This window comes from Molothrus aeneus, unplaced genomic scaffold (genome assembly GCF_037042795.1).
Source record: "Molothrus aeneus isolate 106 unplaced genomic scaffold, BPBGC_Maene_1.0 scaffold_265, whole genome shotgun sequence".
Taxonomy (NCBI): Eukaryota; Metazoa; Chordata; class Aves; order Passeriformes; family Icteridae; genus Molothrus; species Molothrus aeneus.
Window position 1 is genome coordinate 43,565 of NW_027098929.1, and position 27,457 is coordinate 71,021.

At 55.5% G+C, this 27,457-nt stretch overlaps 1 protein-coding gene across 1 annotated transcript; it reads left to right on the plus strand.

The window, feature by feature from the left end:
- Nucleotides 1-896: 896 nt before the first annotated feature.
- Nucleotides 897-26,657, plus strand: LOC136569831 (death domain-associated protein 6-like). Its single transcript, XM_066570192.1, has 7 exons — nucleotides 897-994; nucleotides 3,827-5,426; nucleotides 16,605-16,783; nucleotides 21,091-21,349; nucleotides 22,709-23,129; nucleotides 24,424-24,586; nucleotides 26,487-26,657. The coding sequence occupies exons 1-7, from the start codon at nucleotides 914-916 to the stop codon at nucleotides 26,544-26,546; spliced, it is 2,763 nt and encodes a 920-aa protein (XP_066426289.1). The 5' UTR covers nucleotides 897-913; the 3' UTR covers nucleotides 26,547-26,657.
- Nucleotides 26,658-27,457: the final 800 nt, after the last annotated feature.

A 27,457-nucleotide genomic window follows, 5' to 3' on the forward strand; every position in this document is an offset into this window, starting at 1 on the left:
TGGCAGGCGGGGGTGACCACGCCCCTTTCTTTGTACGGTGTCATGGCGGCGCCCGCTCGGCCGGGCCGGCGCGGGGCGGCACTTCCGGTCCTGCGCAGTGCGCGGCCGCGGCCGCTCGGTGGCGGCGGCGCCGGCGGAGCCGCGCGGCCCCGGTGAGCACGGGGGGGGGCGGGGCCTGCCCGAGGGGCGGGGCCGAGGGCGGGGCCTGCGCGGGAGGGGGCGGGGCCAAAGTCGTGAGGGGAGTGGGGGAACCGGGGGGGGGGTTTGGGGCGAATTCGGCGGAATTTGGGCAAATTCGGGGGGTCCCGGAGCGGGGAGAAGCGGCGGGAAGGGAGAGGGGGAGGGGCGGGGTGCCCGGGGGGGGAGGGGCGAGAGGGGGGCGCGGGGAGGGGCTGAGAGGGGGAGGGGAGGCCGACTGGGCTGAGGGGAATTTGGGGCAATTTTGGGGATTTTTGAGATTTTTGGGGGGGCCCTGAGGGATGGGGGGAGGGGGAGGGGCGGCGGAATCCGGGGGAGGCGAGGGGAGCAGGGTGGGGGAGGGGAAGGCGGAAGTTGGGGCCGGAGGGGAATTTTGGGGTGCGGGTGGGGGAGGGGCAGAGTTTGGGAAGGGGGGGAGGGGAACTCTGAGGAGTGGGGGAGGGGAATTTTGGGGTGGGGGCGGGGAATTTGGGGCGATTTTGGGGTGGGGGAGGGGAATTTTGGGTGATTTTTGGGGTCCCTGCACTGACCCCGCCCCCCCCTCCCCCCAGGCCCTCCCGCTGACCACGCCCCTCTCCCCGCCATGGCCGCGCCCCCTCAGCCAATCATCGTCCTGGATGACGACGAGGAGGAGCGAGGCCCCGCCCCCTCCCCGCCAGGCCCCTCCCCTTCCCCAAGCCCCGCCCCCAGCCCCGCCCCTCCCCCACCGCCCGGCATGGCCACGCCCCCCCCGAACGGGGCTGGGGGCGGGAGGGGCGGGGCCTTCTGGGAGGAGAACGAGCGGCTCTTCCAGCAGGTGAGCAAAGGGGGCGGGGCAACGGCTGGGGGGGCGTGGCCCAGGTGTGGCTGGGTGTGGCCTCAGGTGTGTCCGGGTTTGTCCCAGGTGTGCCCAGGTGTGTCTGGGTGTGGTCTGAGGTGTGGCCCAAGTGGTCTCAGGTGTGTTCCAGGTGTGCCTGGGTGTGGCCCAGGTGTGTGGGTGTGGTCCTGGGTGTGGCCCAGGTGTGACCCAGGTGTGTGGGTGTAGTCTGAGGTGTGGCCCAGGTGTGGGGGGGGGGGGGGGGGGGGGGGGTGGCCAAAGTGGTCCCGGATGTGCCCAGGTGTGCCCAGGTGTGGGGGAGGTGGCCAAAGTGGTCCCGGATGTGCCCAGGTGTGTCTGGGTGTGGTCTCAGGTGGGTGTGGCTGTGCCCCAGGTGTGTCCCAGGTGTGTCCCTGGTGATTGGGGGTGTGGCCAAAGTGCTCCCAGGTGTGTCTGGGTGTGGTCTCAGGTGTGTCTGAGTGTGCCCAAGTGTGACCTAGGTGTCCCCAAGTGTGTCTGGGTGTGGTCTCAGGTGTGTCTGGGTGTGCCCAGGTGTGACCTAGGTGTCCCCAAGTGTGTCTGGGTGTGGTCTCAGGTGTGTCTGGGTGTGGCCAAAGTGCTCCCAGGTGTGCCCAGGTTTATGGGTGTGGTCCAGGGTGAGGTTTCAGGCGTGCCCATGGTTGGCTCAGGTGTGCCCAGAGTGGGTCCAGGTGTGTCTGGGTGTGCCCAGGTGTGCCCAGGTGCTCTCTCAGGTGTGCCCATGGTTGGCCCAGGTGTGTCTGGGTGTGCCCAGCTGTGGTCTCAGGTGGGCCCAAGTGTGCGCAGGTGTGGTCTGAGGTGTGGCCAAAGTGGTCTCAGGTGTGTTCCAGGTGAGCCCAGGTGTGGTCTCAAATGTGTGTGGGTGTGGCCAGGTGTGCCCCAGGTGTGCCCCGGTGTGCCCTGGGTGTGTGGAAAGCAATCCCAGGTGTGTTCAGGTGTGCCCTGGATATGGCCAGGTGTGTCCCGGGTGTGTCCTGGGTGTGTCCAGGTACATCAGGGTGTGTCCAAAGTGGGCCCAGGTGTGTGGAAAGCAATCCCAGGTGTGTTCAGGTGTGCCCTGGGTGTGTCCAAGGTGATCCCAGGTGTGCCCAGGTGTATCCTGGGGGTGTTCAAAGTGTCCCCAGGTGTCCCCAGGTGTCCGAGGCTTTCTCAGGTGTGCCCAGTGTTACCCCAGGTGTGTCCTGGGTGTGTCCCGGTGTGCTCAGGTGTATCCGGGTGTGCCCAGTTCTATCCAGCTGTACCCCAGGTGTACCCCAGGTGTACCCCAGGTGTATCTCGGTTCTACCCATGTATGCCAAGGCGTGCCCAGGTGTAACCCAGGTGTAACCCAGGTGTATCCAGGTGTAACCCAGGTGTAACCCAGGTGTGCTCTGCTGTGTTCAGGTGTAATTCAGGTGTACCCAGGTGTATCCACTTGTGCTCTGCTGTGCTCAGGTGTGCCCAGGTGTAACTCAGGTGTATCTCAGTTCTATCCAGGTGTAACCCAGGTGTATCTCAGTTCTATCCAGGTGTAACTCAGGTGTATCCCAGGTGCATCCAGGTGTGCTCAGGTGTAACCCAGCTGTGCTCAGGTGTAACTCAGGTGTATCTCAGTTCTATCCAGGTGTAACTCAGGTGTATCCCAGGTGTACCCAGATGTGCCCAGGTGTAACCCAGGTGTGCTCAGCTGTATCTGAGTTCTGTCCAAGTGTGCTCAGGTGTGCTCGGGTATACCCAGGTGTGCTCAGGTGTATCTCAGTTCTATCCAGGTGTGCTCAGTTGTAACCCAGGTGTGTTCAGGTGTAACCCAGGCGCGCTCAGGTGTATTCAAGTGCAACTCAGGTGTGCATCAGTTCTACCCACCCTTGCTCAGGTTACCCCGGGTGCGCCCAGTTGTGCTCAGGTGTACCCAGTTGTGCTCAGGTGTATGTCAGTTCTATCCAGGTGTGCTCAGGTGTAACACAAGTGTGCCCAGGTGTACGCTGGGTGTGCCCAGGTGTAACCCAGGTGTGCCCAGGTGTAACCCAGGTGTGCTCGGGTGTAACTCAGGTGTACCCTGGGTGTGCCCGGGTGTGTCCAGGTGTACTGTGGGTGTGCCCAGGTGTACCCCGGCTGTGCCCAGGTGTGCTCAGGTGTACCCCAGGTGTACCCTGGGTGTACCCCGGGTGTGCCCAGGTGTGCCCAGGTGTGTTCAGGTGTACCCCGGCTGTGCCCAGGTGTGCTCAGGTGTACCCTGGGTGTACCCCGGCTGTGCCCAGGTGTATCCCAGGTGTGCTCAGGTGTGTTCAGGTGTGCCCAGGTGTGCCCAGGTGTGCTCGGGTGTAACTCAGGTGTACCCCGGGTGTGCCCGGGTGTGTCCAGGTGTACTGTGGGTGTGCCCAGGTGTACCCCGGCTGTGCCCAGGTGTGCCCAGGTGTGCTCAGGTGTACCCCAGGTGTACCCCGGCTGTGCCCAGGTGTGCTCAGGTGTACCCCGGGTGTGCCCAGGTGTGTTCAGGTGTACCCCGGCTGTGCCCAGGTGTGCCCAGGTGTGCTCGGGTGTAACTCAGGTGTACCCCGGGTGTGCTCGGGTGTGTTCAGGTGTACTGTGGGTGTGCTCAGGTGTACCCCGGCTGTGCCCAGGTGTGCCCAGGTGTGCTCGGGTGTAACTCAGGTGTACCCCGGGTGTGCCCGGGTGTGTCCAGGTGTACTGTGGGTGTGCTCAGGTGTACCCTGGGTGTACCCCAGGTGTACTGTGGGTGTGCCCAGGTGTGCCCAGGTGTACCCCGGCTGTGCCCAGGTGTGCTCAGGTGCTCTCCTCTCTGCTCTCTCCCAGTTCCTGTCCGTGTGCGCGCCGCTGACGCAGGAGCACCCCGAGGTGCTGCCCTTCCTGAGCTCGCGCCACCTGCGCGCCCACCCCGACTTCCGGGGCTCGGCCGAGTTCCGGAACATTCTGGGGCGGCTGCTGCGGCGCGTGCGGGGCCGGCGCCGCAAGGTCTACGTGTACATCAACGAGCTGTGCACCGTGCTCAAGGCGCGGGCGCTGCGCCGCCGCCTGCCCCTGCGCGCCCTGCCCGGCGCCCGCCCGTGTCCCGACGGAACCTTCCAGAACCCCCATCGCTCGGCCCAGTGTCCCCAGGGAGCGGCCCGGCACCCTGATGGAACCTTCCAGAACCCGCCCAGTTCATCCCCGTGCCCGCCCGGCTCGTCCCAGCACCCCGAGGGAGCTGAGCCGTCCCAGTGCGCCCCCAGTTCATCCCAGTGTCCCGCTGGGGATCCCTCCCGGCGTCCCAGCGCTCCCTCCAGCGATCCCAGCGCTCCCTCCCAGTATCCCAATGGTTCCCCCTGGTGCTCCAGCGCCTCACCCCAGTATCCCAAAACCTCCTCCCAGTATCCCAGCGCTTCACCCGCCGATCCCAGCGCCTCGCCCCAGCATCCCAGCAACTCATCCCAGCGTCCCAGCAGCTCCTCCCCGTGTCCCAGTGCTTCATCCCACTATCCTGGGGGTCCTTCCCAGTATCCTGGGGGTCCGCCCAGCAATCCCAGTGCCCCATCCCAGCGTCCCGAGGGCGCACCCAGCAATCCCAGTGCTCCATCCCAGCACCCCAATGCTCCATCCCAGTATCCCAACGCTCCATCCCAGCACCCCAACGCTCCATCCCAGTATCCCAGTGCTCCATCCCAGCACCCCAACGCTCCATCCCAGTATCCCAACGCTCCATCCCAGCACCCCAACGCTCCATCCCAGCACCCCAGTGCTCCATCCCAGCACCCCAACGCTCCATCCCAGTATCCCAGTGCTCCATCCCAGTATCCCAACGCTCCATCCCAGCACCCCAGCACCCAATCCCAGCACCCCAGCACCCAATCCCAGTATCCCAGCCCCCAATCCCAGTATCCCGGCGCCCAGTCCCAGCAGCCGGAGCCCGGCGGGGGCCGTCGCGCGGGCGGCTCGCGGCGGCAGATCCGGCACCTGGAGCACCTGCTGCGCGTCTACGCGGGCGAGATCCGGCGGCTGCAGGAGCGCGAGCTGGACCTGGCCGAGCTGGACAGCGCCGACTCGCCGTACCTGCAGGAGAACCGCCTCAAGAGGAGGATGATGAGGATCTTCCGCCGCCTCTGCCAGCTCAAGGACTGCAGCAGCCTCACGGGCAGGGTGCTGGAGCAGCGGATCCGCTTCCGGGGCACGCGGTACCCCGAGGTGAACCGCAGCATCGAGCGCTTCATCAACCGGCCCGACGCCTTCCCCGACTACTCGGACATCCTGCGCGAGATCCGCGGCGCCAGCGCGCGGCACCGCCTGGGGCTGGGCCGGCGGCAGATGGAGAACATGGCCCAGGAGGCCTTCAGGGAGGTGGGGAACCGCCTGCAGGAGCGGCGCCACCTCGACCTCGTCTACAACTTCGGCAGCCACCTCACCGACGAGTACCGGCCAGGTGAGACGGGGGAAATGGGGGGAAAATGGGGAAAAATGGGGTACAGCTTCGGGAGGCACCTCAGCGACGAGTACCGGCCAGGTGAGACGGGGGAAATGGGGTGAAAATGGGGAAAAAACACAAAAAAATGGGGTACAGCTTCGGGAGGCACCTCAGCGACGAGTACCGGCCAGGTGAGACAGGGGAAATGGGGTGAAAATGGGGAAAATGGGGAAAAAACCACCAAAAAAATGGGGTACAGCTTCGGGAGGCACCTCACCGACGAGTACCGGCCAGGTGAGACGGGGGAAATGGGGTGAAAATGGGGAAAAATGGGGAAAAAGGGGATTAAAAACACCAAAAAAATGGGGGACAGCTTCGGGAGGCACCTCACCGACGAGTACCGGCCAGGTGAGACGGGGAAAATGGGGTGAAAATGGGGGAAAATGGGGAAAAATGGGGTACAGCTTCGGGAGGCACCTCACCAACGAGTACCAGCCAGGTGAGATGGGGGAAATGGGGTGAAAATAGGGGAAAAACACAAAAAAATGGGGTACAGCTTCGGGAGGCACCTCACCGACGAGTACCGGCCAGGTGAGATGGGGGAAATGGGGTGAAAATGGGGGAAAATGGGGAAAAAACCACCAAAAAAATGGGGTACAGCTTCGGGAGGCACCTCACCGACGAGTACCGGCCAGGTACAGGGTGAAAATGGGGTGAAAATGGGGAAAAATGGGGTAAAACCACAAAAAAATGGGGTACAGCTTCGGCAGGCACCTCACCGACGAGTACTGGCCAGGTGAGACGGGGGAAATGGGGTGAAAATGGGGGAAAATGGGGAAAAAACCACCAAAAAAATGGGGGACAGCTTCAGCAGCCATCTCACCAACGAGTACCGGCCAGGTGAGACAGGGGAAATGGGGTGAAAATGGGGAAAAATGGGGAAAAATGGGGCACAGCTTGGGGAGGCACCTCACCGACGAGTACAGGCCAGGTACAGGGGGAAAATGGGGTGAAAATGGGGAAAAATGGGGAAAAAGGGGATTAAAAACACCAAAAAAATGGGGGACAGCTTCGGGAGGCACCTCACTGACGAGTACCGGCCAGGTACAGGGGGAAAATGGGGTGAAAATGGGGAAAAATGGGGGAAAAACACAAAAAAATGGGGTACAGCTTCGGCAGGCACCTCACCGACGAGTACCGGCCAGGTGAGATGGGGGAAAATGGGGTGAAAATGGGGGAAAATGGGGAAAAATGGGGTACAGCTTCGGGAGGCACCTCACCAACGAGTACCGGCCAGGTACAGGGTGAAAATGGGGTGAAAATGGGGAAAAATGGGGTAAAACCACAAAAAAATGGGGTACAACTTCGGGAGGCACCTCACTGACGAGTACCGGCCAGGTGAGATGGGGAAATGGGGGAAAATGGGGTAAAAACACAAAAAAATGGGGAAAAATGGGGTTCAACTTCAGGGGTCACCTCACTGACGAGTATAGGCCAGGTGAGACAGAGGGAAAAATGGGGAAAATGGGGTAAAAACACCAAAAAAATGGGGTAGAGCTTTGGGAGGCACCTCACTGATGAGTACAGGCCAGGTAAGGGGGTAAAAACCGGGTAAAAACAGCAAAAAATGGGAAAAAATGGGGCACAACTTTGGGAGCCATCTCACCAACGAGTACAGGCTGGGTATGGCACGGGGAATGCAGAAAAAACGGGGTGAAAATGGGGTAAAAACAGGAAAAAATGGGGTTCAACTTCGGGAGCCACCTCACCAATGAGTGCAGGCTGGGTAAAGGGCAAAAATTGGGGTAAAAATGGGAAAAAATGGGAAAAAATAGGGAAAAAAATGGGGAAAAAAAGAGTACAATTTTGGGAGCCACGTCACCAATGAGCGCAGGCCGGGTAAAGGGCAAAAATTGGGGTAAAAATGGGAAAAAATGGGGAAAAACTGGGGTACAACTTTGGGAGCCATCTCACTGATGAGTGTAGGCCAGGTAAGAGGGGAGAAATGGGGAAAAATGGGGTAAAAATGGGAAAAACTGGGGTACAACTTTGGCAGGCACCACACAGGCCGGGTATGGCATGGGGAATGCAGAAAAAACGGGGTGAAAATGGGGTAAAATGGGGTAAAAACGGGAAAAAATGGGGTTCAACTTCAGGGGTCACCTCACCGATGAGTACAGGCCGAGTAATGGGGAATAAATGGGGTAAAAATGGGGAAAAACAGGAAAAAATGGGGTTCAACTTCAGGGGTCACCTCACTGATGAGTACAGGCCAGGTACGAGGGGAAAATGGGGGAAAATGGGGAAAAATGGGGAAAAATGGGGGAAAATGGGAAACTGGGAAATGGGGAAAAAAGGGGAATTAGAGGAAAATGGGAATGGGGAAGATGGAGAAAAAGGGAAGTGGGGGCAATGGGAAAATGGGAAAAATGGGAGAGGGGCATGGGGGGAAATGGGAGAGGAAATTGGGAAAAATGAGGGGAAAATGGGGAAAATGAGAGGGGAAATGGTGGGGAAATGGGAAATGAGAGGGGAATGAGGGGAAATAGGGGAAAATGAGAGGGGAAATGGTGGGGAAATGGGGAAAATAAGAGGGGAAATGGGAAAATAAGAGGGGAAATGGGAGGGAAATGGGGAAAATAAGAGGGGAAATGGGAAAATAAGAGGGGAAATGGGAGGGAAATGGGGAAAAATGGGAAATGAGAGGGGAAATGGGGGAAATGGGAGAGGGGCATGGGGGGAAATGGGAGGGGAAATTGGGGAAAATGAGGGGAATGAGGGAAAGTGAGAAAAATGGGGAAAATGAGAGGGGAAATGGGGAAAATGGGGGAAATGGGAAATGAGAGGGGAAATGGGAAAAAATGGGAAATGGGGAATGAGAGGGGAATGGGGAAAAATGGGAAATGAGATGGAAATGGGAAATGACAGAGGAAATGGGAAATTAGAGGGGAAATGGGAAAAATGGGAGAGGGGTATGGGGAGAAATGGGAGGGGAAATTGGGGGAAATGAGGGGAATGAGGGAAAATGGGGGAAATGGGGAAATGGGAGGGAAATGGGGAAAAATGGGAAATGAGAGGGGAAATGGGGGAAATGGGAGAGGGGCATGGGGGGAAATGGGAGAGGAAATTGGGGAAAATGAGGGGAATGAGGGAAAATGGGGGAAATGGCGAAAATAAGAGGGGAAATGGGAGGGAAATGGGGAAAATGGGAAATGAGAGGGGAAATGGGAGAGGGGCATGGGGGGAAATGGGAGGGGAAATTGGGGAAAATGAGGGGAATGAGGGAAAATGGGAACAAATGGGGAAAATGAGAGGGGAAATGGTGGGGAAATGGGGGAAATGGGAAATGGGGGGAAATGGGGAAAATGAGAGGGGAAAATGGGGAAAATGAGAGGGGAAAATGGGGAAAATGGGAAATTACAGGGGAAATGGGAAATTACAGGGGAAATGGGGAAAATGAGAGGGAAATGGGAAAAAATGGAGGAAAATGGGAAATGAGAGGGAAATGGGAAAAAATAGGAAATTAGAGGGGAAATGGGAAATGGGGGCAATGGGAAATGACAGAGGAAATGGGAAATGGGAAAATGGGAGAGGGGCATGGAGGGAAATGGGAGGGGAAATTGGGGAAAATGGGGAAAAATGGGAAATGGGGGAAAAGGGGAAAAATGAGAGGGGAAATTGGGGAAAATGAGAGGGGAAAATGAGAGGGGAAATGGTGGGGAAATGGGGAAAAATGAAGGAAAATGGGAAAAAATGGGATGGGACAAGGGAAATGGGGGGAAATGGGGAAATAAGAGGAGAAATGGGAGGGAAATGGGAAATGGGGAAAAATGGGAAATGAGATGGGAAAGGGGAAAAAATGGGAGAGGGGCATGGGGGGAAATGGGAGAGGAAATTGGGGAAAATGAGGGGAATGAGGGAAAATGAGAGGGGAAATGGGGGAAATGGGAAATGGGAGGGAAAAGGGGAAAAATGAGGGGAAATTGGGGGGAAATGGGGAAAATGAGAGGGGAAATTGGGAAAATGGGAAATGGGGGAAAATGGGAAAAATGAGAGGGAAATTGGGGAAAATGAGAGGGGAAATAGGGAAAAGTGGAAGCGGAAATGGGATGGGACCCGGTGCTAAGGGAGGGGGAGTGGGGAAAATGGGAAAAAATGAAGGAAAATGGGAAAAAATGGGTGGAAAGTGGGGAAAATGGGGAAAAATGAAGGAAAATGGGAAAAATGGGATGGGACAAGGGAAATAGGGGAGAAATGGGGAAATAAGAGGAAAAATGGGAAATGGGAGGAAAAATGGGAAATGAGAGGGGAAAGGGGAAAAAATGGGAGAGGGGCATGGGGGGAAATGGGAGAGGAAATTGGCGGAAATGAGGGGAATGAGGGGAAATGAGAGGGGAAATGGTGGGGAAATGGGGGAAATGGGAAATGGGAGGGAAAATGGGAAAAATGAGAGGGGAAAATGGGGAAAATGAGAGGGGAAATGGTGGGGAAATGGGGGAAATGGGAAATGAGATGGAAATGGGAAAAAATGGGAAATGGGGAATGAGAGGGGAATGGGGAAAATGGGAAATGAGAGGGGAAACGGAAATGAGAGGGGAATGGGGAAAAATGGGAAATGAGATGGAAATGGGAAATGAGAGGGGAAATGGGAAAAATGGGAGAGGGGCATGGAGGGAAATGGGAGGGGAAATTGGTGGAGATGGGGGAAAATGGGGAAAATGAGAGGGGAAACGGGAGGGGAATGGGGAAAAATGGGAAATGAGATGGAAATGGGGAAAAATGGGAAATGGGAAAAAATGGGAGAGGGGCATGGGGGGAAATGGGAGGGGAAATTGGGGGAAATGAGGGGAATGAGGGAAAGTCGAAAAAAATGGGAAAATGAGAGGGGAAATGGTGGGGAAATGGGGGAAATGGGAAATGAGAGGGGAAAAGGGGAAAATGAGAGGGGAAAATGAGAGGGAAATGGGGAAAATGGGAAATTACAGGGGAAATGGGAAATGAGAGGGGAATGGGAAATGAGAGGGGAATGAGGGGAAATGGGGAAAATGAGAGGGGAAATGGGAGGGAAATGGAGGAAAATGGGAAAAAATGGGAAAAAATGGGAAATGGGAGGGAAAATGGGAAATGGGGGCAATGGGAAATGACAGAGGAAATGGGAAATGGGAAAATGGGAGAGGGGCATGGAGGGAAATGGGAGGGGAAATTGGGGGAGATGGGGGGAAATGGGGAAAAGGAGAGGGGAAACGGGAGGGGAATGGGGAAAAATGGGGAAAATGGGAAATGGGGAAAATGGGAAATGAGAGGGAAATGGGAAAAAATGGGAGAGGGGCATGGGGAGAAATGGGAGGGGAAATTGGGGGAAATGAGGGGAATGAGGGAAAATGGGAACGAATGGGAAAATGAGAGGGGAAATGGTGGGGAAATGGGGGAAAATGGGAAAAATGAGAGGGGAAATGGTGGGGAAATGGGGAAAAATGGGAAATGAGAGGGGAAAATGGGGAAAATGAGAGGGGAAATGGTGGGGAAATGGTGGGGAAATGGGGAAAATGGGAAATGGGAGGGAAAATGGGGAAAATTAGGGGAAATTAGGGGAAAATGGGAAAAATGGGGGGAAATTGGGAAAAGGGAAAAATGAGAGGGAAATTGTGGGAAATGGGGGAAAATGGGAGGGGAAATGGGGAAAAGTGGAAGCGGAAATGGGATGGGACCCGGTGCTAAGGGAGGGGGAGTGGGGAAAGTGGGAAAAAATGGGTGGAAAGTGGGGAAAAATGGGGAAAAATGAAGGAAAATGGGAAAAAATGGGATGGGACAAGGGAAATAGGAGGGAAATGGGAAATGGGAGGGGAAATGAGGGAAATGGGAAATGGGAGGAAAAATGGGAAATGAGAGGGGAAAGGGGAAAAAATGAGAGGGGAAAATGAGGAAAATGAGAGGGAAATGGTGGGGAAATGGGAAATGGGAGGGAAAAGGGGAAAAATGAGGGGAAATTGGGGGGAAATGGGAAAAATGAGAGGGGAAATGGGGAAAAGTGGAAGCGGAAATGGGATGGGACCCGGTGCTAAGGGAGGGGGAGTGGGGAAAATGGGAAAAAATGAAGGAAAATGGGGAAAAATGGGATGGAAAGTGGGGAAAATGGGGAAAAATGGGATGGGACAAGGGAAATAGGGGAGAAATGGGGAAATAAGAGGAGAAATGGGAGGGAAATGGGAAATGGGGAAAAATGGGAAATGAGAGGGGAAAGGGGAAAAAATGGGAGAGGGGCATGGGGGGAAATGGGAGAGGAAATTGGGGGAAATGAGGGGAATGAGGGGAAATGAGAGGGGAAATGGTGGGGAAATGGTGGGGAAATGGGAGGGAAAAGGGGAAAAATGTGAGGAAATTGGGGGGAAATGGGAAAAATGAGGGGAAATTGGGGGAAATTGGGAAAAGGGGAAATGGGGGAAAAGGGAAAAATGAGAGGGGAAATTGGGGGAAATTGGAAAAATGAGAGGGAAATTGTGGGAAAATGGGAAAAATGAGAGGGGAAATTGGGAAAATGGGAAATGGGGGAAAATGGGAAAAATGAGAGGGGAAATTGGGGGAAATTGGAAATGGGGGAAAAAGGGAAAAATGAGAGGGGAAATTGGGGGAAATGGGGAAAAGTGGAAGGGGAAATGGGATGGGACCGGGTGCTAAGGGAGGGGGAGTGGGGAAAGTGGGGAAAATGGGGAAAAAATGAAGGAAAATGGGAAAAAATGGGATGGGACAAGGGAAATAGGGGGGAAATGGGGAAATACCAGGAGAAACGGGAGGGAAATGGGAGGAAAATTGAGGGGAAATGGGGCAAACGGGCTGAAAGGAGGAAAATTGGGGCAGAAGATGGAGAAACTGCGGGGTAGAGATGGAAAATGGGGGAAAAACGGGAGAAGGGGCAAAAACCGGGGGAGAAAATGGGAAAAAAGTGAGAAAATGGGGAGGGGTGGGGCTGGAAATGGGAATTTTGGGGTTTGGGATTTTAGGGTTTGGAATTTTGGGGATTTTAGGGTTTGGAATTTTGGGGTTTTAGGGTTTGGAATTTGGGGTTTTTAGGGTTTGGAATTTTGGGGTTTGGGATTTTAGGGTTTGGAATTTTGGGGATTTTAGGGTTTGGAATTTTGGGATTTTAGGGTTTGGAATTTTTGGGGTTTTAGGGTTTGGAATTTTGGGGTTTGGGATTTTAGGGTTTGGAATTTTGGGGTTTTTAGGGTTTGGAATTTTTGGGATTTTAGGGTTTGGAATTTTTGGGATTTTAGGGTTTGGAATTTTGGGATTTTAGGGTTTGGAATTTTGGGGTTTGGGATTTTAGGGTTTGGGATTTTGGGATTTTAGGGTTTGGAATTTTGGGGTTTGGGATTTTAGGGTTTGGAATTTTGGGGTTTTTAGGGTTTGGAATTTTTGGGATTTTAGGGTTTGGGATTTTTGGGATTTTGGGGTTTGGGATTTTAGGGTTTGGAATTTTGGGGTTTTAGGGTTTGGAATTTTGGGGTTTGGGATTTTAGGGTTTGGAATTTTGGGATTTTGGGGTTTGGAATTTTTGGGATTTCAGGGTTTGGAATTTTTGGGATTTCAGGGTTTGGAATTTTTGGGATTTTAGGGTTTGGAATTTTGGGGTTTTTAGGGTTTGGAATTTTTGGGATTTTAGGGTTTGGAATTTTTGGGATTTTGGGGTTTGGGATTTTGGGGTTTGGGATTTTAGGGTTTGGAATTTTGGGGTTTTAGGGTTTGGAATTTTTGGGATTTTAGGGTTTGGAATTTTGGGGTTTGGGATTTTAGGGTTTGGAATTTTGGGGTTTTAGGGTTTGGAATTTTGGGGTTTGGGATTTTAGGGTTTGGAATTTTGGGGTTTTAGGGTTTGGAATTTTGGGGTTTGGGATTTTAGGGTTTGGAATTTTGGGGTTTTAGGATTTGGAATTTTGGGGTTTGGGATTTTAGGGTTTGGAATTTTGGGGTTTTTAGGGTTTGGAATTTTTGGGATTTTAGGGTTTGGAATTTTGGGGTTTTAGGGTTTGGAATTTTGGGGTTTGGGATTTTAGGGTTTGGAGTTTTGGGGTTTTTAGGGTTTGGAATTTTTGGGATTTTAGGGTTTGGAATTTTTGGGATTTTGGGGTTTGGAATTTTGGGGTTTGGGATTTTAGGGTTTGGAATTTTGGGGTTTTAGGGTTTGGAATTTTGGGGTTTGGGATTTTAGGGTTTGGAATTTTGGGGTTTTTAGGGTTTGGAATTTTTGGGATTTTAGGGTTTGGAATTTTTGGGATTTTGGGGTTTGGGATTTTAGGGTTTGGAATTTTGGGATTTTAGGGTTTGGAATTTTTGGGATTTTAGGGTTTGGAATTTTGGGGTTTGGGATTTTAGGGTTTGGAATTTTGGGGTTTTAGGGTTTGGAATTTTGGGGTTTGGGATTTTAGGGTTTGGAATTTTGGGGTTTTAGGATTTGGAATTTTGGGGTTTGGGATTTTAGGGTTTGGAATTTTGGGGTTTTTAGGGTTTGGAATTTTTGGGATTTTAGGGTTTGGAATTTTTGGGATTTTGGGGTTTGGAATTTTGGGGTTTGGGATTTTAGGGTTTGGAATTTTGGGGTTTTAAGGGTTTGGAATTTTGGGATTTTAGGGTTTGGAATTTTGGAGTTTTTAGGGTTTGGAATTTTTGATTTGGGAATTTTTGGGGGGTTTGGAATTTTGCGGGTTGGGATTTCAGGAATTTGGGGATTTCAGGATTTGGGGTTTGGGATTTTGGGGATTTGGGATTTCAGCATTTGGAATTTGGAAATTTGGGGATGGCAATCTTGGGAGTTGGAATTTTGGGAATTTCGGGATTTGGGATTTTGGGAAATCTGTGATTTTTGGGTTTTGGGAATTTCAGGATTTTGGAATTTTGGGCAATCTGAGATTTTGGGCAATCAAGGATTTCAGGATTTTGGAATTTCAGGATTTATTATTTTGGGCAATTTGGAATTTTGTGATTTAGGGATTTTGGGCAATCGGGGATTTTGAAATTGGGGATTTTGGGCAATCTGGGATTTCAGGAATTTGGGGGTTTTGGCCAATCTGGGATTTCAGGATTTGGGAATTTCAGGATTTGGGATTTTGGGCAATTTGGAATTTTTGATCTGGGGATTTTGGGGCAATCGGGGATTTTGGGCAATGTGTGATTTCAGGAATTTGGGGATTTTGGGCAATCTGGGATTTCAGGATTTGGGATTGAAGGGATTCGGGGATTTTGGGCAATCTGGGATTTGGGGATTTGGGATTTCGGGCAATCTCTGATTTGGGGATTTTGGGCAATCCATGATTTGGGAATTTGGAATTTCAGGGATTCGGGGATTTTGACCAATCGGTGATTTGGGGATTTGGAATTTCGGGCAATCTGGGATTTGGGGATTTGGGATTTTGTGCAATCAAGGATTTCAGGATTTTGGAATTTCAGGATTTGGGATTTTGTGATTTAGGGATTTTGGGCAATCTGGGATTTCAGGGTTTGGGAATTTCAGGATTTGGAATTTCAGGAATTCTGGGATTTTGGCCAGTCAGTGATTTGGGGATTTGGGATTTCAGGCAGTCTGGCATTTCGGGATTTGGGGATTTTGGGCAATCAAGGATTTCAGGATTTTAGAATTTCAGGATTTGGGATTTTGGGCAATTTGGAGTTTTGTGATTTAGGGATTTTGGGCAATCTGGGATTTCAGGAATTTGGGGGTTTTGGGCAGTCTGGGATTTTGGGCAATTTGGAGTTTTGTGGTTTAGGGATTTTGGGCAATCTGGGATTTCAGGAATTTTTGAGGATTTTGGGCAGTCTGGGATTTCAGGCTTTGGGAATTTCAGGATTTGAGATTTCCGGAATTTGGGGATTTTGGGCAATCAGTGATTTTGGGATTTGGAATTTCAGGAATTCGGGGATTTTGGCCAATCAGTGATTTGGGGATTTGCGATTTTGGGCAATCTGGGATTTCGGGCAGTCTGGGATTTGGGAATTTCAGGGATTTGGGGATTTTGGCCAATCAGTGATTTGGGAATTTGGGAATTTCAGGGATTCGGGGATTTTGGCCAATCAGGGATTTCAGGGTTTGGGAATTTCAGGATTTGGAATTTCAGGAATTCTGGGATTTTGGCCAATCAGTGATTTGGGGATTTGGGATTTCAGGCAGTCTGGCATTTCGGGATTTGGGGATTTTGGGCAATCAAGGATTTCAGGATTTTAGAATTTCAGGATTTGGGATTTTGGGCAATTTGGAATTTTGTGATTTAGGGATTTTGGGCAATCTGGGATTTCAGGAATTTTTGAGGATTTTGGGCAGTCTGGGATTTCAGGCTTTGGGAATTTCAGGATTTGAGATTTCCGGAATTTGGGGATTTTGGCCAATCAGTGATTTGGGGATTTGTGATTTTGGGCAATCTGGGATTTGGGGTTTTGGGGATTTTGGGCAGTCTGGGATTTGGGAATTTCAGGGATTTGGGGATTTTGGCCAATCAGTGATTTGGGAATTTGGAATTTCAGGGATTTGGGGATTTTGGCCAATCCGTGATTTGGGGATTTGGGATTTCGGGCAATCTCTGATTTGGGGATTTTGGGCAATCCATGATTTGGGAATTTGGGATTTCAGGGATTTGGGGATTTTGGCCAATCAGGGATTTGGGAATTTGGAATTTCAGGGATTCGGGCATTTTGGCCAATCAGGGATTTCAGGCTTTGGGAATTTCAGGATTTGGGGATTTCAGGAATTCGGGGATTTTGGCCAATCCGTGATTTGGGGATTTGGGATTTCGGGCAATCTCTGATTTGGGGATTTTGGCCAATCAGTGATTTGGGAATTTGGGAATTTCAGGGATTTGGGGATTTTGGCCAATCAGGGATTCCAGGGTTTGGGAATTTCAGGATTTGGGGATTTCAGGGATTCGGGGATTTTGGCCAATCCGTGATTTGGGGATTTGGGATTTCGGGCAATCTCTGATTTGGGGATTTTGGGCAATCCATGATTTGGGAATTTGGGATTTCAGGAATTCGGGGATTTTGGCCAATCCGTGATTTGGGGATTTGGGATTTCGGGCAGTCTGGCATTTCGGGATTTGGGGATTTTGGCCAATCAGGGATTCCGGGCTTTGGGAATTTCAGGGTTTGGGATTTCAGGGATTTGGGGATTTTGGGGCCGCTCAGTGATTCCGTGTGCCCCCCCCGCCCACGCAGGCACGGACCCGGCGCTGTCGGACCCCGAGCTGGCGCAGCGGCTGCGGCGGAACCGGCGCCTGGCCCTGGCCCGGCTGGACGACGTCATCGCCCGGTTCGCCCAGCGCCAGGAGCGGCACCGGGAGCGAGGGGACGGCACCGGGAACCGCGCGGAGCGGAAACGGACACGGGGAAACAGGGTAAGCACAAAAAACGGGGAAAAAACGGGGAAAAATGGGGGAAATGGGGACAGAGACGGCACCGGGAACCGCGCGGAGCGGAAACGGACACGGGGAAACAGGGTAAGCACAAAAAACGGGGAAAAAACGGGGAAAAATGGGGAAAATGGGGACAGAGATGGCACTGGGAACCAGGCAGAGCGGAAACGGACACGGGGAAACAGGGTAAGCACGGGGAAGAAACGGGGAAAAATGGGGGAAAAAATGGGGAAAATGGGGACAGAGACGGCACCGGGAACCGCGCGGAGCGGAAAAGGACACGGGGAAACAGGGTAAGCATGGGGAAGAAACGGGGAAAAACGGGGAAAAACGGGGGAAATGGGGACAGAGACGGCACCGGGAACCGCGCGGAGCGGAAACGGACACGGGGAAACAGGGTAAGCACAAAAAACGGGGAAAAACGGGGAAAAAGAGGGAAAATGGGGGAAAAAACGGGGAAAATGGGGACAGAGACGGCACCGGGAACTGGGCGGAGCGGAGACGGACACGGGGGAACAGGGTAAACATGGGAGAAATGGGGGAAAAAATGGGGAAAATGGGGACAGAGACGGCACCGAGAGCGAGGGGACAGCACCGGGAACAGGGGGGAACGGAGACAGACACGGGGGGAAAAAATGGGGGAAAAACGGGGAAAAAACGGGGACAAAGACGGCACCGGGACCGGGAACACCGGGGAACAGAAACGGACACGGGGGAACAGGGTAAACACAGGGGGAAAATGGGGGAAAAACGGGGAAAAATGGAGAAAAAACGGGGAAAATGGGGACAGAGACGGCACCGGGAGCGAGGGGACGGCACCGGGAACCGGGCGGAACGGAGATGGACACGGGGAAACAGGGTAAACACAAAAAATGGGGAAAAAACGGGGAAAATGGGGACAGAGATGGCACCGGGAACAGGGCAGAGCGGAGACGGACATGGGGGAACAGGGTAAGCACAAAAAATGGGGAAAAAGGGGGAAAAACGGGGAAAATGGGGACAGAGACGGCACCAGGAGCGAGGGGACGGCACCGGGAACCAGGCGGAGCAGAAAAGGACATGGGGAGACAGGGTAAACATGGGAGAAATGGGGAAAAAACGGGGAAAAAATGGGGGAAAAACGAGGAAAAAATGGGGAAAATGGGGACAGAGACGGCACCGAGAGTGAGGGGACAGCACCGGGAACAGGGGGGAACGGAGACAGACACGGGGGGAAAAAATGGGGGAAAAACGGGGAAAATGGGGACAGACGGCACCGGGAACAGGGCAGAGCAGAGACGGACACGGGGGAACAGGGTAAACACAAAAAATGGGGGAAAAACGGGGAAAAACGGGGAAAATGGGGACAGAGACGGCACTGGGAACCGGGGGGAGACGGACACGGGGGAGCAGGGTAAACATGGGGAAAAAATGGGGAAAAAATGGGGAAAAAATGGGGAAAAAATGGGGAAAAAGGGGACAGAGACGGCACCGGGACTGGGAACACCAGGGAACAGAAATGGACACGGGGGAACAGGGTAAACACAGGGGGGAAAATGGGGGAAAAACGGGGAAACAACGGGGGAAATGGGAAATGGGAAATGGGAACAGGAAATGGGCACGGGGGAACAGGGTAGAACGGGGGGAAAACGGGGAAAAACGGGAATGGGAAATGGGGACAGAGATGGCACCGGGGCACGGAGATGGACACGGGGAAACTGGGGGGAAACAACAGGGGAAATGGGAAATGGGGAAAATGGGGAATGGGGAAAATGGGGAATGGACACAAGGAAACCGGGTAATGGGAAATGGAGAAACGGGGAAAAAACAGGGGAAAAACAGGGAAAAACGGCAAATGGGGAAACGGGAAATGGGAAATGGACATGGGGAAACCGGGGAACGGGAACAGGAAATGGGGAAAAATGGGAAATGAGGAAATGAGGAATGGGAAACGGCCATGGGGAAACCGGGTACACGGGGAAACAATGGGGAAAATGGGGGAAAACCAGGGGAAATGGGGAATGGGAAATAGGGTAACGGGAAATGGGGGAAAAACAGGAATGGGAAATGGGGACAGGGATGAGAAATGGCCATGGAAACGGACACGGGGGAACAGGGTAACGGGAAATGGGGGAAACAGGGGAAAATGGGGAATGGGAAATGGAGAATGGAGAATGGGAAACGGAACCGGCCCCAGAAACGGCAACGGGGGAACCGGGTAACGGGGGAAACAACGGGGAAAACCAGGGAAACGGGAACAGGAAATGGACACGGGGGAACCAGGGATATGGGGGAAACAATGGGGAAAATGGGGGAAACGGGAACAGGAAATGGACACGGGGGAACCAGGGATATGGGGGAAACAATGGGGAAAATGGGGGAAACGGGAACAGGAAATGGACACGGGGGAACCGGGGACATGGGGGAAACAACGGGGAAAACCAGGGAAACGGGACCAGGAAATGGACACAGGGGAACCGAGGATATGGGGGAAAACAATGGGGAAAATGGGGGAAAACGGGGGGAAAAATGGGGAAATGGGAACAGGGAATGGCCCCAGAAATGGACACGCATGAACGGGGGAAATGGGACCAGGGGAAAACGGGAAACGGGAAACGGGAATGGGAACCAGCCCTGGAAACAGGGAAACGGGGAAATGGGGGAAAATGGGGGAAAATGGGAAATGGGAGAAAACGGGAAATGGGAAATGGGAATGGGAACCAGCCCTGGAAATGGCCATGGGGGAACTGGGGAATGGGAAACGGGGACAGGAAACGGACACGGGGAAACAGGGTAAAACAGGAAATGGGGGAAAATGGGGAAAAGGGAGAAAAATGGGTAATGAGGAATGGGAAATGGGAAATGGCCCTGGAAACGGACACGGGGGAAAAACGGGGAATTGGGAGAAAAATGGGGGAAAAACGGGGAATTGGGAATGGGAAATGGGGATGGGAAATGGCCATGGAAACGGGAATGGGGTAATGGGGGAAAAACAGGGAATGGGGAATGGGAAATGGGAAACGGCCCCGGAAATGGCAACATGGGGGAAACAATGGGAAAAATGGGAAATGGGGAACAGGAAATGAGGAATGGGGACAGGAAACGGACATGGGGGAAACGGGAAAGGGAAAATGGGGAAAATGGGAAACGGGAAATGGGCCAGAAACGGCAATGGGAGAAGCGGGGAACGGGAAATGGGAAATGGGAAACGGGGAAAAAACGGGGAGAATGGGAAATGGGTAACGGGAACAGGGAAAATGGGGGAAATGGGAAATGGGGATGGGAAACAGCCACGAGGGAAATGGGGAAATGGGGAAACAGGAAAAATGGGAAATGGGAAAAGGGGAATGGGGACAGGAAATGGACATGGGGGAGGTGGGGAAATGGGAACTGGGAAATGGGGATGGGAAACAGGGAAAATGGGAAATGGGGAATGGGGACAGGAAATGGACACGGGGGAAGTGGGTAACAGGAACGGGGGAAATGGGGGAAATGGGAAACGGGAAATGGGGATGGGAAACAGGAAAAATGGGAAATGGGGACAGGGGAATGGGGACAGGAAATGGACATGGGGGAGGCGGGGAAATGGGAACTGGGAAATGGGGATGGGAAATGGGAATGGGGAACGGCCCCGGAAATGGCCATGGGGGAACCGGGTACACGGGAAATGGGAAACGGGGAAAAAATGGGGAGAATGGGAAATGGGAAACAGGGAAAGAACGGGGAGAATGGGAAATGGGAAATGGGGAAAAACGGGGAGAATGGGAAATGGGAAACGGGAACCACCCCATAAACGGCCAGGGGGGAACCGGGGAACGGGGGAAATGGGAAACAGGAAATGGGGATGGGAAACAGCCACGAGGGAACCGGGGAAACAGGGAAAATGGGAAATGGGGACAGGGGAATGGACACAGGGGAACCGGGGAAATGGGAACTGGGAAATGGGAAATGGGGATGGGAAATGGGAAATGGGGAACGGCCCCGGAAATGGCCATGGGGGAACCGGGTACACGGGAAATGGGAAACGGGAAAAGAACGGGGAAAAAAAACGGGGAAAAAAAATGGGGAGAATGGGAAATGGGAAACGGGGAAAAAACGGGGAGAACGGGAAATGGGAAACGGGAACCGGCCCCGTAAACGGCCAGGGGGGAACCGGGTAACGGGAACGGGGATAATGGGGGAAACGGGAAACAGGAAATGGGAAACGGGAACCAGGAATGGGAAGTGGGAGGAGGAAGAGGAAGAAGAGGAAGAGGAAGGCTGGGAAAGGAACACCCCCCCACCCCCTGGTAAAAATTCTTCATCCACAGAAAAAGAAAGAGGAAGAGGAGGAGGAAGAGGAGGAGGAGGAGGAGGAAGAAGAAGAGGAAGACGAGGAAGAGGAGGAGGAGGAAGAGGAAGAAGATGAGGAGGAAGAGGAGGAGGAAGAGGAGGAGGAGGAGGAGGAAGAGGAAGAGGAAGGAGAATCCTCCGAGGCCGAAGGGCGGGTGAAGGTCAAGGAGGAGGAGGAGACGGAGGAGGAGGAGGAAGAGGAGGAGGAAGGAAGAGAAGCCACGGCGGCGGCACAGGGTGGGGCTGGGGGGGGGATTTGGGAATTCTGGGAGGATTTTGGGGGGAATTCGGGGGATTTTGGGAATTCTGGGAGGATTTTGGGGGGAATTCGGGGGATTTTGGGAATTCTGGGAGGATTTTGGGGGGAATTCGGGGGATTTTGGGAATTCTGGGAGGATTTTGGGGGGAATTTGGGGGATTTTGGGAATTCTGGGAGGATTTTGGGGGGAATTCGGGGGATTTTGGGAATTCTGGGAGGATTTTTTCGGGGCAGTTTTGGGAATTCTGGGAGCGTTTAGGGGGGAAATTTTGAGGAAATTTGGGGGGAATTTGGAAATTCTGGGAGGATTTTTGGGAGAATCCTCGAATTTCGGGGGGATTTTGGGGGGGGATTTTGGGGGGGGGATTTTGGGAATTCTGAGGGGAATTTGGCAATTCTGGGGGATTTTTTTTGGAGAATTTTGGCAATTCTGGGGAAATTTAGGGAATTCTGTGAGGATTTAGGGCAAATTTTGGGGAGATTTTGGGAATTTCGGGGGGATTTGGGGGGAATTTTGGGGAGGATTTTGGGAGGAATTTTCGGGGGGGGGTTTTGGGCGGTCCTGGGAGGAATTTTGGGGATCCTGGGGGGGAATTTTGGGGGGAATTTCAGGGGAAGAGAATTCTGAGGTCCAGGGAAGGATTTGGGGGGGAAATTTGGGAGGGATTTTGGGGGTTCCTGGGGGGAATTTTGGGGACGATTTTGAGGGAGGGAATTTTGAGGTCCTTGGGTGGGATTTTGGGGGAATTTTGGGAGGAATTTTGGGGATCCTGGGGAGAATTTGGGGGGAATTTTGGGGCTATCCGGGGTGAAATTCGGGGGATCCTTGGGGAGGATTTTGGGGAGGATTTTGGGGGACCCTGGGGGGAATTTGTGGGAGATTTTGGGGGGAATTTTGGAGTAGGGAATTCTGAGGTCCTGGGGGGGAATTTTGGGGGGATTTTGGGGCTCTCCAGGGTGAATTTTAGGGGATCCTTGGGGAGAATTTTGAGGAGGATTTTGGGGGTTCTGGGGGAGATTTTGGGGGGGGGATTTTGGGAGGAATTTTGGGGATCCTTGTGGGAATTTTGGGGGGCTCTGGTGGGAATTTTGTGGGGTATTTTTGAGAAGGATTTTGGGGGTCTTGGAGGGAATTTTGGGGGGGTCCTGGGGGTAATTTTAGGGGGTCCGGGTGAGAATTTTGGGGGGGATTTTGGGGGGGTTTTGGGAGGAATTTTGGGGGGATTTTTGGGGAACTTTTGGGGGTCCTGGAGGGAATTCTCGGGGGGAGGGGGGGGTCTCGGGTGTGTCCCCGCCCCTCCCCCCTCTCTAACCCCGCCCCTCCCCCCCCCCTCCAGGTGCGGCCGATCCGGGGGTCCCGGCGCTGCCCCTCCCCCCCCCCGCGGCCGAGGGGGAGGGGGGGGGTCCCGAGCCCCTCCCCCCCCCCAAGCCCGAGCTGTTCTTGCTGGAAATCGAAACTTTCCCATTGGAGCCCGGCGAGACCCCGCCCCCTTCCCCGCCCCCCTCCCCGCCCCCCGCCCTGGGCGGCTCCGAGGCCACGCCCAAAGCCACGCCCCCCTCCCCCCGAGGCCACGCCCCTCCCCAGCTCCCGCCGGATCTGGGCGGGGCTCGCAGGCGCCCCTCCCCCTCCCCCCCCAGGCCCATCAGCTCCACCTCCCTCAACGGGGGGGGAGGGGCGGGGGGGGGAGGGGCCGCGACCCCGCCCACCCCCACCCAGGGACCCCCCCCCAGGAAACGGAACCGGACGGAGCCGGGAAGGTGAGGGGGGAAAGGGGGGGGGGAAAGGGGGGGATTTGGGGGGGATTTTGGGGGGTCCTGGGGAGGTTTGGGGCGCAGGGGATTTTGGGGGGATTTCGGGGGGTCCTGGGGAGATTTTCGGGGGGGTTTGGGAGGGATTTGGGGGGGTCCTGGGGCGGTTTGAGGGAATGTGGGGGGGTTTGGGGGGTCCTGGGGGGAGTTTGGGGCGATTTTGGGGGGGGGTTTGAGGGGATGTGGGGGGGGTGGTCCCAGGGGGATTTTGGGGGTCCTGGGGGGGGGAACTGGGGAGGTTTGAGGGGGTCCTGGGGGGATTTAGGGGGGGTTGAGGGGATTTAGGGGGGTTTGGGGGGGGTCCTGGGGGGATTTAGGGGGGTTTGGGGGGGGTTTGAGGGGATTTAGGGGGGTTTGGGGGGGTCCTGGGGGGATTTTGGGGGGTTTGAGGGGGTCTGGAGGGGATTCTGGGGGGTCCTGGGGGGGATCTGGGGAGGTTTGGGGGTACCCAGGGGGGGTTTGGGGAGGATTTTGGGGGGGTCCTGGAGGGATTTGGGGGCATCCTGGGGTGTGGGGGGGGATTTTGGGGACCCTTGGGGGTTCTGGGGGCGGTTGAGGAGAATTTGGGGGAATCTGGGGGCTCTGGGGAGCTTGAGGGGCTTTTTGGGGGGTCCTGGGGGGCATTTTTGGGGTTCCCGTTGGGATTTTTGGGGGATCCCGGGTGAATATTTTGGGGTCCCAGATGAATTTGGGGGGGGGGGTCTCAGGTCAGTTTTTGGGGTTCCCGTTGGGATTTTGGGGGGGGTCTCAGGTCAGTTTTTTGGGGGGTCCCGGGTGAATTTTGGGGTCCCGTTGGGATTTTTGGGGTCCCGGGTGGATTTTGGGGGTTTCCTTGGGTGAATTTTGGGGGTTCCCGTTGGGATTTTGGGGGGATCCCAGGTGAACTGGGGGGGGTCTCAGGTCAGTTTTTTGGGGGGTTCCCGGGTGAATTTTGGGGTTCCCGGGTGAATTTTGGGGGGGTCTCGGTTCAGTTTTTTTGGGGGGTTCCCAGGTGAATTTTGGGGGGGGTCTCAGGTCAGATTTTTCGGGGTTCCCGGGTGAATTTTGGGGTTCCCAGGTGAATTTTGGGGGGGGGGTCTCGGGTCAGTTTTTGGGGGTTCCCGTTGGGATTTTGGGGGTCCCGGGTGAATTTTGGGGGTCCCGGGTGGGTTCCGGGGGGGTCCCAGGTCAGTTTTTGGGGGTTCCCGGGTGAATTTTGGGGGTTCCGGGGGTGTCTCTGACCCCGCTCCCCTCCCCCCCCCAGCCTGGCCCTGCCCGAGGGGGTCTCGGATGTGGGGGAGGGGCCGGATGTGGGGGGCGCCCCCCCCTCCCCCCTGCCCGACTCCACCCGCGCCGACTCCCCCGGGGGGGACCTGGTGAGCTCCTCCCAGGGGAGCCCCCCCGGAGGGGACCCCAAAACCTGCAAGGTGAGCGCGGGGGGATTTTGGGGGGATTTTGGGGGGGTCCTGAGGGGATTTGGGGGGGATTTTGGGGCTCCTGGGGGGATTTGGGGGGGATTTGGGGGGTGCTGAGGGGATTTGGGGGGGATTTTGGGGGGTCCTGAGGGGATTTTGGGGGGTCCTGAGGGGATTTGGGGGGGATTTTGGGGGGTCCTGGGGGGGATTTGGGGGGGATTTGGGGGGTCCTGAGGGGATTTGGGGGGGATTTTGGGGGTCTTGGGGGGGATTTTGGGGGTCCTGAGGGGATTTGGGGGGGATTTTGGGGGTGTTGGGGAGGGGATTTGGGGGTCCTGGGGGGGATTTGGGGGGTCCTGAGGGGATTTTGGGGTTCCTGGGGGTGTCTGGGAGGGGTTTGAGGGGGATTTGGGGGTCCCCGGGGGGGACCTGGTGAGCTCCTCCCAGGGGAGCCCCCCCGGAGGGGACCCCAAAACCTGCAAGGTGAGCACGGGGGGACTGGGGGGTTTGAGAGGATTTAGGGGGGTCCTGAGGGGATTTAGGGGGGTCCTGAGGGGATTTTGGGGGGTCCTGAGGGGATTTTGGGGCTGTTGGGAGGGGATTTGGGGGGGATTTGGGGGGTCTTGGGGGGATTTGGGGGTCCCCAGGGGACTCCTGGTCAGCTCCTCCCAGGGGAGTCCCCCGGCGGGGACCCCAAAACCTGCAAAGTGGGATTGGGGGGGATTGGGGGGTCCTGGGGTGTCTGGGAGGGGGTTTGGGGGGTCCTGGGGGGATTTTTGGGGGTGTTGGGGAGGGGATTTGGGGGGTCCTGAGGGGGATTTGGGGGGTCCTGAGGGGATTTTGGGGGATCTTGGGGGGAATCTGGGGGGTCCTGGGGTGTCTGGGAGGGGATCTGGGGGTATTTGAGAGGATTTAGGGGGGTCCTGAGGGGATTTTGGGGGGTCCTGGGGTGTCTGGGGGGAAATTTGAGAGGATTTAGGGGGGTCCTGGGAGGTCCTGAGGGGGTCCTGGCGTGAATTTGGGGGGTCCTGTGGGGGTCTGGGGGATCCTGGGGGGAATTTGGGGGTCCTGGGCCTGTCCTGGGGGGTTTGGTTGAGATATGGGGGGGTCTGGGAGGGGATTTGGGGGAGTTTCGGGGGTCCTGGGTGGGATTTGAGGGGGTTTGGGGGCTCCTGGGGGTGTTGGGAGGGGATTTAGGGGGGATTTTGAGGGTCCTAGGGGGGGTTTGAGGGAATTTTGGGGGGGATTTTGGGGATCCTGGGGGTGTTTCGAGGGGGTCCTGAGGGGTTTGGGGGGGTCCCGAGGGGATTTTGGGGTCCCCAGGCTGAATCTGGGGCATCTTTGGGGAGTCCTGGGGAGCCCAAAAATCCCCGTGGGTGACCCCAGAGGGGTCCCAGACCCCCCAAATTCCCCCAAAATCTCCATGGAGTGACCCCAGAGAGGCCCCAAAATCCCCCAATTTCTGTGGGGTGACCCCAGAGAGGCCCCAAAATCCCCCAGATTCCTGTGGGGTGACCCCAGACCCCCCCAAATTCCCCCCAAAATCCCCCTGGGGTGACCCCTGAGGGGCACAGGACCCCCCCCCAAAATCCCCCAAATTTCCGCCCAAATCTCCATGGAGAGGCCCCAGACCCCCCAAGATTGACCGTGGGGTGACCCCAGAGGGGTCCCAGACCCCCCAAAAACCCCAAATTCCCCCCAAATCCCCTTGGAGTGACCCCAGGGGGACCCCAGACCCCCCAAAACCCCAAATTCCCCCGAAATTTCCCCCAAATTCCCTTGGGGTGACACCAGGGGGACCCCAGACCCCCCAAAAACCCCAAATTCCCCCCAGATTTCCCCCAAATCCCCTTGGGGTGACCCCAGAGGGTTCCCAGACCCCCCAAAAACCCCAAATTCCCCCCAATTCCAGACGAGCGTGGGAACCCAGTGCGACCCCGAGGAGATCATCGTGCTCTCGGACTCGGATTAGCCCCGCCCACCGACTCTGACCACGCCCCTTTGCTCTCAAACCCCGCCCCCTTTGCACTCAAACCCCGCCCCTCCGGCTCCTCCCCCTCAATAAACCCCGCCTTTTGTTTTACCCGCTCAGCCCCGCCTCTTTGTGGGCGCGGCCTGCAGTGACCACGCCTCTTCTATCGCGATATGACGTCAGGGAGGGGGGGTGTGGTCTGTGCGGGGAAAGCGTCGCGGCGCCTTTAAGGGGGCGTGGCCGGGGCGGGGGGCGTGGCCGGCGGGTCCAAGATGGCGGCGGCGGCGCCGTGAGGGCCGAGCGCGGGTAACGCGGGCAGGGGGCGGGGCCTGCGCGCGGGGGGCGGGGCTGGAGCGGGAGGGGGCGGGGCCTGGGAGGGGAGGGGCAGCGCGGGGGGTGAGGGGGGGAAATGGGGGGGAATTTGGGGGGGAATTTGGGGGGTCCTGGAGGGATTTTTGGGGGATTTGGGGGGTCCTGGAGGGATTTTTGGGGGATTTGGGAGGGATTCGGGGGGTCTGGGATGGATTCGGGGGGTCTGGGATGGATTTGGGGGGGATTTGGGGGGTCTGGGGTGGATTTGGGAGGGATTTGGGGGGTCTGGAATGGATTTGGGGGGATTTGGGGGGTCTGGGGTGGATTTGGGGGGGATTTGGGAGGTCTGGGAGGGATTTTTGGGGGAGGTCTGGGGGGATTTGGGGTGGATTTGGGGGTTCTGGGAGGGATTTTGGGAGAATCTTGGGGGGATTTTGGGAGTCATGGGTGGAATTTGGGGGTCCCGGGTGGCAAAGGGGGGGATTGAGGGGAGATTTGGGGGGGTCTGAGAGGGATTTGGGGGGTCCCGGAGGATCCTGGGGGGGCTTGGGGGGATTTTGGGGGGTCCGGAGGGGGTTTTGGGGGCACCTGGGGGGGGT

Bases quoted from the DNA above. Each gene is read 5' to 3' on its own strand.
- LOC136569831 (XM_066570192.1), top strand. From the start codon at position 914: ATGGCCACGCCCCCCCCGAACGGGGCTGGGGGCGGGAGGGGCGGGGCC. The intron at 5,427-16,604 runs GTGAGACGGGGG...CCGCCCACGCAG, and splicing joins CACCGACGAGTACCGGCCAG to GCACGGACCCGGCGCTGTCG. The intron at 21,350-22,708 runs GTGGGGCTGGGG...CCCCCCCTCCAG, and splicing joins AGCCACGGCGGCGGCACAGG to GTGCGGCCGATCCGGGGGTC.